Here is a 15,601-nt window from a genome sequence, read left to right on the forward strand (position 1 = left end):
TTGGACACATCCTTTTTCCTCTATGAACTATGAGGTTAGGACTAAATGATCTATCATATTCTTTCTAAATCTAGATCCTATGAGATGGTCCGATGGAAATAGCTGAGCTAAAGAGTCAGTGAATTTTTTACAGTTCTTTAGTTTTATTTCAAGTAGAAGTTATCCTTAAAGCATCCTTTACTTACTCCCCTATTGCTACAGATGCCATATTGGAAAGTGGTGGCCTGGAGACATTATTCTGGTTTAGAAAGTTAAGTTGGGCTAAGTAAATGGATGCAAATAGTTTTGATTCTCTCCTTTTTTTTTTTTGCCTGTAATTAAATCTGGCAGATTGACAATTTAATCTCTCCCTATAGCAAAAGTAATCCATTTTATTCTTATTTAAGGATAGTAGTTCAGGTATTATTGTTGGGAATTTTCCTGTCATGGTCCCATATAGTTATTGAAACTGGAATCATTTTGACCTGAATTGAAGATTAAGGTGCTTTGGATAGAAAGGACCTACATATTCAGAGAGAGTTTGCTTTACTGTGTGAACAAGGTCAGTGAGTGGTAGCTCACGTTTTATTGCTTGTAATGAGGAAGACTGGGCAAAACAAACCAAAAAAGCCCAGAATGAGATTTCCTTTGACAGGGAATATATAGCTAAAAAAATAAATCTGGCCATCTGTGCTTCTTGTGTTCTTGGCTGGAAATTCCTTTAAGTTTGCTTAACGATGAGCAGACAAACTGGTCATATATCTGTCTCACTTTATTGACATGAAAAAAATATTGCAAATATGAGAAATGGAAGATTTCCTTCTTTGATGATGATCGATGTATTGTTGAAGCCACAAAGACATGTAAGTTTACATATGTAACCTGTAAGGATCTATCTTAAACTCATTGATGACTAGATGGGGGGAGGTACTTCTGAAGACAGGAAGCAGATTTATTTGATAGATGTTATATAACATTTATTTTTCAGGTTCACTGAATAGTTTGGGAGGGGGTATATGTGTGTATGCTCAACTAATGTGATGGAAAAGGTAGTTGATGGATTTTGTGACCAAGATCTTCCCTTTATTATTTCCCTTGCCCTAGAATCATGGGAATATTTTGGCATTAGATACATGAAACTATAGTTGGAAGATATATTTGACTATTTGGCTTCTATGTTTATTAACAACAAAAAAGTAATAACCACTTTTTAGAATTTGCCTGTTCATAGGGTCACATGCTAGTTGGTGTCTGAGGCCAGATTTGACCTCAGGAAGATGAGTCTTTGGGCTTTGACTTTTAAGTTTAATTATAGTTACACTGAAGTGTTTCAATTCTTCTATATTTAAAAGAAATGTTGTACATGCTTACTTTTTGATGATTTAATTAATGTTTGAAATTTCCAGGCAGAAAACAGTAAATTAGAATAGCTTAAAATTATTTTTAAAATATTTTGTTTATTTTAAAACCCTTCTGCCTTAGAATCCATACCAAGTATTGATTTCAAGGCAGATGAGCAGTAAAGACTGGCACTTGGAGTTAAGTGATTTGCCCAGAGTCACACATCTAGAAAGTGTCTGAGGTCAGATTTGAATTATACTTTCTGTCTCTAGGCCTGGCTCTCTGTCCACTAAGCCACCAAGCTGCACCCCCTTTTTAAAAGAAACAACAATGAAATAAGGAGATGATGAAAACAGAAACATACCACCCTAGCAATACTTCCCTAGTTCTGAAAAAGCTGAACCAAAAGATTATTAGATCATATCAAGACTGTTGACAGGATATACTTGGCTTTCTGCCCTTGTCTAGGTACTCTTTGCCATCATATTCCAAATGCTTATCTTCCCCATGACCTCTTTTTTTTTTTTTGGAGATTCAATTCTGTACCCCCAACTGCTTATTCTGAACGTACCATTTTCTTCTGCAAATTCTGTGACTTCAAACTTCACATTTCTGAAACTCAAGTCTTGTTTTCCTCCCAGTGTCAGTTCCTTTTCCCAGCTTTAATTTTTTTTTGATGTTGCCATCATTCTGCTAATTATCCAGGATCTAAATATAGTTATCTTTGCCTCTTTCCTGATTTGCCATGTGTCTTTCCTCCCTCTTCTGGCCAATATAACCTAAATCCTATCAACTTTTCATCTTTTTCTTTTTTTAAGTGTCACACAACCATCCTTTATAATCTCACTGATTCCACTCAATTTGGCCTCAGCCATCATGATAGTTTCCTAAATGGTTTCACTGTTTTTGTGGAAATTGGCCTAGTACATTGGGAAAAGGATGAGAATTAGTTGACAGATATTTCTTTTACTTATTGACTCCCATAAAATTCTTTAGCATCCCTGAACCTCAGTTTTCTCATTTGTAAAATTTGGGACTCACTGATATTCGTTTGAAATTGAGGATCTTGGTTCCGGTCCAAATTCTGTCATTACTTCTATGATTTTAGACAAGTCACCCCTCTAGGTTTCAGTTTATTTATCTGTAAATATTAAAGATAGTGAGATTGGGCTTGGTGACCCTTAAAGCAGTGGTGTCAAATTCAAATAGAAACAGGAGGTCACTTAACCTAATGTTTTAATGGCCTAGATAAAATAAAGTAATTGTATTGTTTCTATCCACTTTCCAGTCATTTCTGTGAAATTATGAGAATCTCTTCAGGCCTTATAATGACTTAGAAAACTGAACATATTTATATACATATTTTTTCATTAATATAGCAACAATTAAATTTGGGTAGGAGCTACATTTTAATGTGATTGGACTTGTACTTAGGAATGTTGCCACACATTTGACACCTTTGCCCTAAAGTCTCTTTTAACTCCAAATCTATGATCTTGGTGATGTAGAGGGTAGAGCACTAGGCCTGGAGTCAGAAAGACTCATCATTCTGAGTTCAAATCTGGCCTCATACACTTCCTGGGTGTGTGATTCTGGGCAAGTCACCTAATTCTGTCTCAATTTCCTCATGTGTAAAATGAGCTGGAGAAGGGAATGGCAAACCATTTTAGTGTCTTTGCCAAGAAAACCCCAAATAGGGTCATGACAAGTTATACATGAGTGAAAATCAGCTAAACGACTATAATCTTGGTTTCTCCCCCTTCAGCACACCTTGTGTGGTGATACTGTATTAATCTAACTAAAACTCTATTTTGATTATTCCTTTGCTCAAAAATCCTTAAGTGGTTTCCCTTCAGAATAAAATTTAGACTGTAGTTTAGTTTTCAGCTCCACAATATAGGCTCAACCTACATTTCAAGACTTTTTTTTTTTCCTATTCATTTATATGGAGTTAGAGAATTGGGATCAATACCACCTCTGGAGTTCATTAGTCATATGACTTTGGACATGTCATTTAACTTCTTGGCAGGTTTCCTCATCTATATAACGTAACGATAATAATAGCACCTTTTCCATAGCCTGGTTTTGAGGATCAATTGAGATAAAGAACCTATAAATTTTAAAGTACGATATAGATGTGAGCTGCTGTTTTTATTATAATTGTTCATTGTTGCTCTTGTCGTCTTCATCATCCTCATCCTCATCATCTGAACCCTCTACTCTTACCAAACTAGTCTATTTACTTTCTTTAGAATATGTCTGTATCTTACCTGCATGCCTCAGCTCAAAATGTTCCTCCAAATTTTCCTTTTAAAACTGCATTCATCTTTCATTGCCCTCCCTAATCTTATTTGTTCTTAGGATAGAAGGATCTTTTGAAGAATCTTGAATTTCTTTCACCCAGCCACAACTCTTGCTGTTTATAGTTTTTACTTGACTGTAGGAGGCCAAAGGGATCTCTCTCCTGAAGTTTTTTCCCTTTCCTTATCGTTTGGCTGCTTACATTGCAATACTCTATTGTTAATTAATTCAGCCTATTAATTTGTCTTATCTCCCCACCTGGTTTGTGAACCTGATTTCTTAAACTTCTTTGTAGCACAAATAACACAGAACTCTCTAAAGACTTGAAACATAGATGCCCCCTTGATACTTTCTAGATTCGTCACCTAGTTATGTATACTTCAGGGATCATTTCTATAGTGAATGACTAAAAAAGCATGGAACTCAAGTGACTGCTTGGTTAGCAACTCAGTATTCTCTTAATTTTTGATTTCCACTAGGCTAGGCACTGTACTGAAAATCAAGGGAACTGTTTTTTTCATTCTGATATTCTCTTTTAGTTTTCATCACTTTGCTTTCTCTCGGTTCTGTTTGCTTGTCTTACTCTTCACACAGTCTGCTTTGAGAGATCATTACTTTCTTGTCCTAAAAGTAGGTGTTTCTCAAAGCTCAATATCGGACCCTCTTCAGACACATACACATATGTGCATATATTATACACATACGTATCTGTATGTGCCGATATTCAGAGATAAATTATTAAATATGGGGAAGTGAGAAGGAGAAAAGAGGAAGGAAGGACCTAGGTGTATGTTTGCATGTATCTCCTTTAGTGCTCTCATTAGTTCTCACCAATTTAATTCATATCTGATAGATGACTTCCAAATTTGTGTATTTATACCAAAAAAAATGGCATCTGTATTATAGCGTCACATCACCAACTGCCTGAGTGGCATCTTTCCCTGAATGACTCGTAGGCATTACACAGTTAAGATGTCCAACATGGAACTCATCATCTTTCCTCAAATCTCCATCTCTCTTCAGACTTTCTGTTGAGGACAAAAACCATCTTCCCAATCATCCAACCTCACAAACATGAAGTTATCCTTGACTTTTATCTTCTCCATCCATCCTATCCAATTAGTAGCCGCGTCTTATTGATTCTACCTTCACAATATATTCCTTCTTATTCTCTTCTCTCTCTCATATACTTGGCCTAATTGATTCATGTCCAAATTATTGCTATAGCCTGTTAACTCATCAGCTGCCTTCCTGGCTACTCTCTTTATCTCTCTTCCATCTAGCTGCCAAATTGATGTAACTAAACCACAGATTTGTCTGGGTCATTCTCCTTACTCAAATTTTCAGAACCTCCCTTTTGCCTTAGGATAAACTGCAAATACCACAGCCTGGAGTTTAATGCCTTCCACAATATGGCTCTCTCCAGATATAGGCTATTCCTATTTCTAGTTCCTTCTTCTTATACTCTGTTTTTGTCAAAAATATACTGCTAGCTGGCTCCTGTCTGTAGCATTCTGTATCCCACAGAATTCCTCCATTCTTCACCTTTTCCTTGCTTCCTTCAAGGCAAAGCTTTGTAGTAGGTGCTACCTGTTGCATTCATGAGACCTTTCTTTATCATTTCCATTATTAGCTCAGTGCCTGGCACATTCTAGACACTTAATCAACATTTTTTAATAGGTGATTGATTATAAGTACTCTTTTTTTTAAGCTCTTACCTTTTTCCTTATAATTGATAGTATCATTTCTACAGTAAAAGAACACTAAGGGCTAGGCAATGAGATTTAAGTAATGTGATCAGGGTCACACAACTAAAAAATATCTGAGGCCAGATTTGAACCCAGGACTTCCCAACTCCAGGCCTGGCAATCTATCCACTGTGTTACTATCTGCCTTTTAAAAATTACTTCTTGAACGTGCACATTTTTTTCCAATAGACTTCCCAAAAGTTCATTGTAGACAGGGAGTATTTTATCTTTGCCTTTGTATCCCCAGTACTTATGATCATATCTGGCACTTAAATGAATGTTTCTTAAATTGAATCTAATCTTTTATATTTTAAAAAGAGAAATACATAAAATTTCAATTCCCTCTAATTCATTCCATTCTGTTTTTCAGAGACTACTCTTTGAACAAGGGTTTTCATTATTCTGGTCTATGCTATTTTATTGCTTTTCCTTTTTCACTTCCGGTTTTTTTCCTCCAGAAATCTAACTTCATCCATTTCATTTTAAAAAATTTCTTGCTTCATTCTTTCTATCCACTCATATAATCCACGTGGCCAAGCTATTTCTTTTTGAGGCTCTATTTGGACTTGTTTTGGGATTACTTTCTTCTGAATTTATTGCTTGGATTTTCTTAGCTGTTATCATTTCTTTATTGCAGTCATGTGTTTTTTCCTTCTTACTCCAATTTCTAATTTCAGTTCTTAAATTTTGCATTTTATACTTTGGATGGTTCAGACCTGGTTTAGTCTCTTCATCTCAGGAGCCAGGATGCTGCTACCACTGTAACTAGTGGGGCTTCTGTCTCCATTTCCTAGTAGTAGTGGTTCCCTGAGAGTTCTAACTTGGGCCACTGTCGCTTTTTATTTTATTTTTTTTCCCTTAAACCCTTACCTTCCATCTTTGAGTCAATAGTATGCATTGGTTCCAAGGCAGAAGAGCAGTAAGGGCTAGGAAATGAGTATTAAGTGACTTGTTCAGGGTCACACAATCCTGCACTTTTCATTTCTGTCCCTTGCTCTCAAACCACTAAGCCACCTAGCTGCTCTCACTGGCTTTCTTTCTTAAACAATCCCCAGTTAGGAGTCAGTTCTCATACCTGGCAGGCCCCATTTGGATGTTGGAAATCATGTTGTTCTCTCTCCCTTCTCCTCAATCCTTCCTTCCACTTTCAGGCACTGGAGGTGTCCCTGCCTCTCCCTATGCCTCCATGTGCCCCCAGCCATATATAGTAAAGTCCTGTCTCCCATCTCAGGGACCTCTTGTAAAAATTAAATTTATATCTCAAATAATAAAAATGTTGTATTTTGTGAGATTTATTAAATGATCATTAGAAATCAAGGAATGAAGAAGATACAAATTAAAACCATGTACCCATGGTTGGTTAGCCATTTTCAAAATCCCCACTCGCCACCATCATTGCTGATTGCTGTATCATGCCCAAAAGGAGGACGTGGGAGGAGTTACCGCCAGCTATATACCAATAACATGATCCTGCCAATGTGGAGATGCAAGAGAGATTATAGGGAATTTGGGGAAATACTAAGGACTTTTGGGGAATGAAGTCAAAGGTTCAAAAATCTCCATTTATACATCTCCCCCTGAGAGCTGAGGAAGGCTAGTCTCTCCGATGGGTCTTGTAAACATACCAACTTTGAAATTACAATAATTTGAGGATAAGAGGAAAAGAGAACAAAACCAAGGATTGCTAAGCGCATTGACAAAAAGCCAGTTGGGGGCAGTCCCCTTCGGCATAAGAGTATATATACACAACAAAGGCATTCTAACCCCACACAGTTCAAATCACCATAACCCAAAGTTCACTCTGGATCTCCTGGTGCAGCATGTCTGTGGAGGCATCTTCATGGTACCTTCTCCAAAGAGTTCACTTTCTGGATTTGGCGAGGTAGCATGTTTCTTAAGCTAAAATTACTCTCAAAAAGAATTTAAACTGTGGAATTTAAAATGATAAAATTTATACAAAAAACACAGGGATCACTTAGGGATGCATGGCTGAGTTATGAGGTATATGAATCAATTGTCAAGAGAAAGAAAAAATATTGAAAAAAATCCAAATTAAAAAATAATTTCTGGATGAAATGTAGGCTATCAAAGTCTTATATATGTAAAAATTCTAAGTGAAGGAAAAATAAGTCCATAACAGGTACTTGAATCAGGGCCCAACTAAAGTGATTTCTATCCCACAAGTCCGTAGGACAAAATGTAGTAATATTTCATTTACCCATTTGCAGCCAAGACTATATTTTCTCTCTGTACTATAAGAGAGAAAAAACGACTCATAGGGAAGTATCATTCCCTGGTCTGATTTTACCTTCACTCTCAGGGATAGGGGAGCCAGAACCGCCAATTGTTATGGAACTTTCATATTTTTCACAAGGGGTGTTGGTTGGAGTCCTTCAACCTCCAGTCTCACACTAGGTTCAAGTCCTTGTACTCTTTGGGCAGAATGTCATCAATCCAAGTAGGATTGGTTTGGTCTCTTTGACCTTGTGCTCTTTGGCACCATGCAAGTAGCCTTGTGCTTCTTTGGCACTGTTCAATGGCTCTTTTTGTATTCCCTTTTCCTGGAATCAGACAGAATCATTAAGCAAAGTCCCATAACATTTATCAATAAATAGCAGGTTTCCATATTCGAAAGCTTTTGGGTATTCATTAATAATATAGCAAATATATTTTAAACATATTCCTGCAAATTCAAAAAAAGTTAAAGAATGTGCTTCAAATACAAAAAGAAAAAAACTGAAATAGTATATTGCACATGCAAGAAAAAAACAATAAAAGTTTTAAAAATAAACATATGTAGCTTATAATCAGTGACACAGTGTCAGCCATGTGCGAGTAAAAAATGAATTTCAGAATAAAACAGGGACATAGTAGACAATGTACATTCAAAGAAGTAACAAAGTCCCCCAAATCACAATGGCCCCGTGAGGATTTAAAAAATGGCTAACCAGCCACAGGCACGTGGTCTTTATTTTGTATCTTCTTTATTCCTTGATTTCTAATGATCATTTAATAAACCTAAGAAAATAAAATATTTTTATTATTTGAGATATAAATTTAATTTTTACACTCTGAAAGATTTCTTTGAACATTGCTTCAGTTCTGACAGGCCAGGGCCAGTTTCTGCCTTCAGGCCACCCACTATTCTTGGAGTGTGTGCTGGTTTACTGCTCCTCCCCTTATGCCTTTCCCTAGAGCATTAGTGGCCATCGGGACCATTTATAGTAGCTTATGCTGGCTTGCCTAGCATAATCTTTTTCTCAGAGCTGACAGTATTCGGGCCCATTTACGTACTTGGACATGCTTTGGATTTTTTTGTGCAGTTCTGGTCTAGAAAAAGCACCTTATTTTTTCCCCCTGATTCAGGTATTTGCTAGAATTTACCTGTAGACCTAAACCTTTCATTACGTTTCAGTCACCTTCTTAACCAGAAGCCCTTCAGTTCCCTGTCCTTTAAAAGATAGAAGCAGTTTTCAGGAGGGAAAATGAAGTGAATAGTAAGAGGCTCTAGCTTTTTTTTCCATACATTAACTTAAATCCTAAGATTAGAATACAAAAAGAACAAAGGAGAATGAGATTGAATGGGGAAAAAACTCTACCCTACTTAGACACTTAGATGCTAATCTAGTCCCTTCTACTCTTTTGTAACAGAAAAGTCTTAGGATTCTAGGTGCTGGGGCAGCTAGGTAACACAGACCTGAAGTTAGAAGGACCTAGTTCAAATTTGGCCCCAGACACTTCCTATCTTTGTGACTCTAGATAATCTGGGTGAGTCATTTAACTGTGTTTGCCTAGCCCTTGCCTTTCTGTCTTTGAGTTAATACTAAGAGAGAAAGTAAGGGTTTATTTAAAGAAAAAGAAAAAACACATCAAAACTAGGGTCCCTTCCAATTGAACATGTTATGTTATGGCTCTAGAAAAGTAAAAAAAAATATCATTTATAGACTTTATTCTCAAATGATCACTCTTTACTTCTGTTCATTTAACAAAGTAGTCAAATATCATTTCTCTAGGCTACAATAAATTTATTTATAGAATGACAGTTGGACTCGATGACCCCTAACTTTCCCCACCAGTTCTAAAACTATGATCTGCCCTGGTACTGAAAGTGTTGGTTGTCTTGGGCAATCCTATCCTTTTACTTTCTCTCTTTTCTGGAAAAGGTGTGTAGTCAGCCCATTGCCACAGGCAGCATGTACCCTCATTCCTTCTTCTCTTCATGCATACAGCCAGGGATACTGGGAGCATGCTGCTAAAAAGCCTGTTGTGCATGGAAACACAGTTAAACAAAAGCCCTTCAGAGTGGAACCAGTGTTCCTGGAGGCATTACAGGTCATTAATTTGGAAATAAAATGATTCCTCTCACAAAAGCCCAGGTATTCTGTATGCTGTTTGCCTTTCTATTGCTTTTAAACATCATTAGTGTGTGTATGATATTTCTTGTCTTCTCATTGGATCGGGGAGGGAGTAGAAAGGAGAGAATTAGGTAACGAAAATAATAATTTTTAAAAATAATCATTAGAAGGAGCAACTAGATGGCCCAAGGGATTAAGAGCCAATCCTGAAGATGGGAGATCTTGGGTTCAAATTTGACCTCAGATACCTCCTAGTGCTATGACCCTGGGCAGGTCACTTAACCCCCATTGCCTAGCCCTTACGATTTTTCCGCTGTAGAACCAATACACAGTATTAATTCTGAGATGGAAGGTAAGGATTTTTTCAAAAACAAATAAAGGGGGAAAATCATTATAGGCATTCTCCTAAAATAAGGGAGAAATTATGATTTTTTTTAGTATAATCTGTAAGTAAACATTTATTAAGCTCATTGTGCCTAAGCTCTAGAGATACAAGGAAAGACAAAAAGCATCCCTGTTCTCAAGGTACTCACAGTGTAATGTAGACAACATGAAAACATCTATGTACAAACAAGATATGTGCAGAATAAATTATAAATAATCAACAGGAGAGAAGCAGCTTTAAAGGGGATTAGAAGGTAGGAATCTAACTGGGACTTAAAGGAATCCAGGGAAGCCTGAAGGCAGAGATGAGGGAGAGTTTTCAGGCTCTGAGAAACAGCCAATCAAAAAATCTTTATAACTGGAGATGGAGGGTTATGTGTGAGCAGCAGCAAGGATGCCAGTGTCTCTGGATCATAGATTATTTGGTGGGTAGTAAGGTGTAAGAAAGGTAGGAAGAGCCAAGTTGTGAAGGACTTTAGAAGACAGAAAATTATGTATTTGATTCTGGAGTTAATTTGTAGCCATTGAAATAGAAATAGAAATAGAAACATATATATATATATATATATTGAGCGCAGGACACCCAAATAGAAATGTCTTGGTCAAATATGAAGAAGATATGTGGTCTCTTTGATTTTGGGAGTTCTCTCTAGCAATGCAGTTTATAACCTACTTGTATCTTTCCCATTCTTTCCATTCTGGTCCATGTCTTCCCTTAGGTTCACCATAGGGACTCTACCTCATCCTGTCAACCTTCTTTGGTTTCTTTGGATATTAGGAGGCTACCTGTAGAGCCCTTGTTTCCCTGGTAACATAGTTAAACGCCTATATACCTTCCCATCCTGTATCATTGTGGCCCATGTTCTCCCATAAGGATTCTACTCGACATGCCATTGACCTATGATTTTCCCTCATATTTGGAGCCCTTGTTTCCCTGATGGCATTATGTACTCCTCTTCACCTTCAAGATCCTTATTTGTTATATATTATATCCTGCTCATAAGTCTGACATTCTTCTCCATGATCCTCGTTTTTAATTCCTCAGATTCTGGTTTCTATGATTCATAGCCACAACAGTACTGATATCCCTTTGCTTCTGTAGGAATTTGGGGAACTGTGGAATTCTCCATCATCGATCTAGTCTGTTTTCTTAGTTTTTCTTTTAACTATGAACACAACTTTATAGTGTTTGTATTTTCTGTCCAAGACTCTGTGTGTGAATGAATATGTGTTTGTGTGTATACACAAATTTGATTATGTGTATGTAAGCACACAGACATACACTGAAGGACAAGCCCTGTAGCAAGAGATTCTTAACCCAGGTTTGTAAACCCCTTCCCCCTCATTTTGATAACTATTTAAACCAGCTCTATTGGTTTCCTTCCAAATCCTATGTGTTTTCTTTTATGCATTTAAAAATATTGTTCTGAGATGCAGTTCAGGCTTCTATGATGGGAAAAAAAAAACGGTCAAACTTTGGAACGCATCTCTGGGGCAGCTGAAACTACAGGAAGAGAGGAGCTTCTGTGACTTTCTGACTCCCCATGTGACCTGAATGGTGTCTGGGGAAAAGAGAAAAGATGAAGTTGGGGTTGTTATTTAACAACAAATAAACATGGAGCTTGGAGGAATTACAGGGAGAGAGCTAACATTTAGAAAAATGGAAAGAAATATTTCTTTCAAGTCTTTGTCCTATACAACTTGATGTCTCTCCCTGCTCCAAGAATTGGAAAAAGGATGACTGGCTGTTTTCTCCTGTCGAGGCTTGAACAATGCTTTGGTTTTGCAATTGTTTTAGTATGTAGTTCTCTTGTTGATTACCTTTGCTGTGTATCATGTGTAGGTGGCCAACTTCAGTTGCAGATTAACCCTGTTTAAATTTGTTGCCTCTTGTGTGTGGTAGAGCCCAAAGTCATGCCCCATTTGTTTGTGATCCAGCAACTTAAATAGTATTTATCTTGTGGTTTGAAAGAACTGTAGGTTCATTCCAGGAAGTGCTCTGTGTCAGCCCTCCCATTGCACATTAGGACCAAGGGTGAAAGCAGAACATGATTATCCTGAAGAACTGTTGTTAGTGATTGGTTGCTAGAGTTTGCTAAGTGTGACTCCTAATTCTGTTTTTCCATTCTTTGTGTATCTTCATAATTTGTAGCTTCACCCAGAAGTACCCACCAGTGAAATTTTTATCAGAAAAGGATCGAAAAAGAATTTTGGTAAGTTTGCATATGTTTATTCGTTCACAGTGTTCTTTTTAATGAAGGAACTCCCTTATCCTTTAATCTATGATCCTTGATGACTTGTGAATTATAACCCTTCCCTTTTAGGATACTTGAAATTGAATTTAGTACGAGCTTTGTTTCAGTGTTAGCAATCGTCCAGTTTATAGCAAACATAAGCCATCTTTACATAAAATCCTCGTTCTTCCAACAGACAGATTGGTTGCCTCCTGCCTTTTCTGGTCAAGTCACATAGCCTGGACCCAAAGCAAACTAGACGTTTCTCTTTCAAGTGTTAGCTCTCTAAGAGTGTGTTGAGTCAAAACCTCCCTTTACAACTCACCAAAAATATCTGTGGTCCCATCTGAGCCTGAATGGAGTTACCCATGATGAAATGGCACAGAGCAATTAGTCTGTAGTCTTCTATAGCCATTGGTCTGGATGCTCAGTTTTTCTGATTAATGGCACAATCATGACATCTGATAGTCTTGTGTTAGGTTCTACAGAAAGTACTAATGGTTTTGGGAAAGCCTTTATTTATAAATGGTGTAGCAAAGATCACTGGGTAACGAATGGTAGCAGAATTATTTTACAGAAAACTGTAAGGTAATGAATTCCTATTTCTAGAACAATTGCCTTAGGCTATGTTAACTGTGAGAAAAGATAGAAGTTCATCTGATGGGAGTTCAAGCTCAGTATGATAGTTTAAGCTCTAAGGATCATCGTGACCATTTATAGCGTGACTTACTGTTTCTGAAATGGTTATGCACCTTTAATTTACAAGTTCTTCAGCACCAAAACTTGGGGCCCTTTTAATGGAGGCTATGTTGAAAATTTCATACGGAGAAGTGGTTTAGGAGGATGAGGTTTTAAACCATTTTCTCCTATTGCTGAGCAACCTCACATTTAAATGCCACCTTGAATTTAAGCATTTTAGTTGCTTTTGGCACCCTGAACAAGCATTAGCATTAATGCATTAGCTGGAGTTTGTAAGTGGAAAACACCCAAAGCTGTGTAAACTCATAATCCAATTTTCAGTGTAAAAGATATCAAGCCTTTTCTTGCTGCTACCTTTGGATAATTTTACCAATAAGATTTTTTCCTTATTCATTGTTGACTTCCTTTTCTTGGTGAATTTTTTTCCTCCTCCGGAAGCCCTCAGCTTCTATCTGTATTCCTTTTATTAGGAATGCTTGTTTAATGGGCTGAATATGATAAGAAGAAAATATTCTGGCCACCTAGCTAAGTAACATAAAGCTCTAAATGCTCCTGATAGAGGAGAACTACTCCATTAAAGCAACTCTGGTGGGTTACTGCCAAGGCCAAGGGACCTTTTCACAATTTCATACCACTACTGAAAATAATGAAATGCAGGAGGCAAGCCTGTATAATTCTTAACTACAATTCATGGGTTCAAGTTCTAGGTTGTTTTCCTTGTAGTTTAGATGCAGAGACTATGGTGATGGTGTACTACAAGGCAATTAGGTGATACAGTGGATAGAACACTGGACCTATAATCAGGAAAGTCAGAATTCAAGTCTGACTCTGTACATTCATTAGCAAGTCACTTAACCTCTATCTGCTTCTATTTTCCCCACTGTAAAATGGTCACCATAATAGCACCGGCCTCCCAGAGTTATTTTGAGGATCAAATGAGATTGTATTTCTAAAGTTCTTAGCACAGTGCCTGACACGTGATTAATACATATTCTTTCTTTTCCTTGACCCTTCTCTACAGGGTAAATATCCATTCATTGTCTTGTTTGTGAAAAGAGCCATTTTAAACGACTTTGATCATAGGTTTGGAGTTAGAAGAGACCTTTATGGTCAACTAATCCATTTTAAAGAGGAAGAAGCTAAGGCTGGAGAGAATAATCACACTCACACACACACACACACACACACACACACACACACACACACACACACACACACACACACACACAGAGTTCACATAGGAGAATACTGAAATCCATAGAGACTAATTCAGCTGCCCCCTACCCTTACCAGCCCTGCCCCCTCACTTTAAATAAGACAAAATTGAGGTCTGGAGAAAATAATTGGCCGGCCCAAGAAGTAGGATTTGATTCCAGCTCATCAGACTCCAAATTCTGCACTGTCTTGGATGCACAATTCTTTTAGCATTTTTTGGGGAAGTGTTAGACTTGACAGAATTGAAAAAGGCTCTAGGATCATTTAAATAGAGATAATAATTCCTGTCCTGACTGTCTCACCAGGTGGGTATGAGGATGAAATGAGGTAATAAGTGCAAAAGCACTTTGTGAACTTGGAGAGTGTGAGACAAAAATAGCAATTCTATTCTAAAGGGTAGTGTTTTTTCCTAGTAATAATCACTTTGCCAGTTGTCTTTAAAAAAATAACAACAACAACAAAACCAGTAAAGCTAATTCTGATAAAACATATCGCAGATTGATGGTCATATACTATACCTAGTGGTGGGCAGTGGAAGTAACCCTGCCCCAGAACCCCAGTCACCTGACTTTTAGGTCTTGGTTTCTTCATATGCAGGTCTAGATAATGACACTTTGTGCATCTCTTAATGGTTCACAAAGTGCTTTTATATGCATTACCTCATTTCCTCTTTGTATTATCCTATGAGGTAGTCAGGGAGGAATATTATCTCTGCTTTGATGATCTTATCTCTTTTAACAATATAATTCTATGGTTCTTAAAGGTACCATGAATGCTTTATTAATAGTGACCATATTTAAGCAAATTGAAAGTTAACCTCTCTGGACCTCAGTTTCTCATTCTGTAAAATGCCCCATTTGAATTATCTGTCCTCTAAAACCCTTCATGGCACATGGTGAAATAAACTGTGGGGCAATGTAAAGAGGACTGGATTTGGATTCAGAAGACCTAGATTCAAACCCTGACCCTGTACTATAACTGAGACTTTGGACATGTCACTTAACCTCTTTGAGCCCTAGTTTCCTCATCTATAAAATAAAAGGGCTAGATTAGATGGTCACTAAGACCCTTTGGAACTCTTATCCTTTGATCTCTTTCTTTACTCAAACATTCTATTGTTCTATGATTCTAACACATAAGCAATCAAACTTCCTATCCTTAAGAATGATAATTCTAAATCATTCATAAAATATACATTTATTAAGGCTTAGAAAAATGAATATACTCTGTGTGCCTGCATGAGTCTATGTGCTTTAATAAAACCCTTGCCTTCTGACTCAGAATTGATACTAAGTCTTGCTTCCAAGGTAAAAGAGTAAGGGCTAGGCAGTGGGGGCTAAGTGAC

General features: G+C 37.2%; 1 protein-coding gene across 2 annotated transcripts in view; it reads left to right on the forward strand.

Moving 5' to 3' along the window:
- Positions 1 to 15,601, forward strand: part of UXS1 (UDP-glucuronate decarboxylase 1) — a 143,903-nt gene that overhangs the window by 64,980 nt on the left and 63,322 nt on the right. For both annotated transcript variants that reach the window (XM_007501194.3, XM_007501195.3), the window contains exon 5: positions 12,261 to 12,321. In XM_007501194.3, coding sequence (XP_007501256.1) covers positions 12,261 to 12,321 — 61 coding nt within the window. The remainder of the gene's footprint in view (positions 1 to 12,260; positions 12,322 to 15,601) is intronic.

The sequence above is a fragment of the Monodelphis domestica genome, chromosome 8 (genome assembly GCF_027887165.1).
Source record: "Monodelphis domestica isolate mMonDom1 chromosome 8, mMonDom1.pri, whole genome shotgun sequence".
NCBI classification, from domain to species: domain Eukaryota; kingdom Metazoa; phylum Chordata; class Mammalia; order Didelphimorphia; family Didelphidae; genus Monodelphis; species Monodelphis domestica.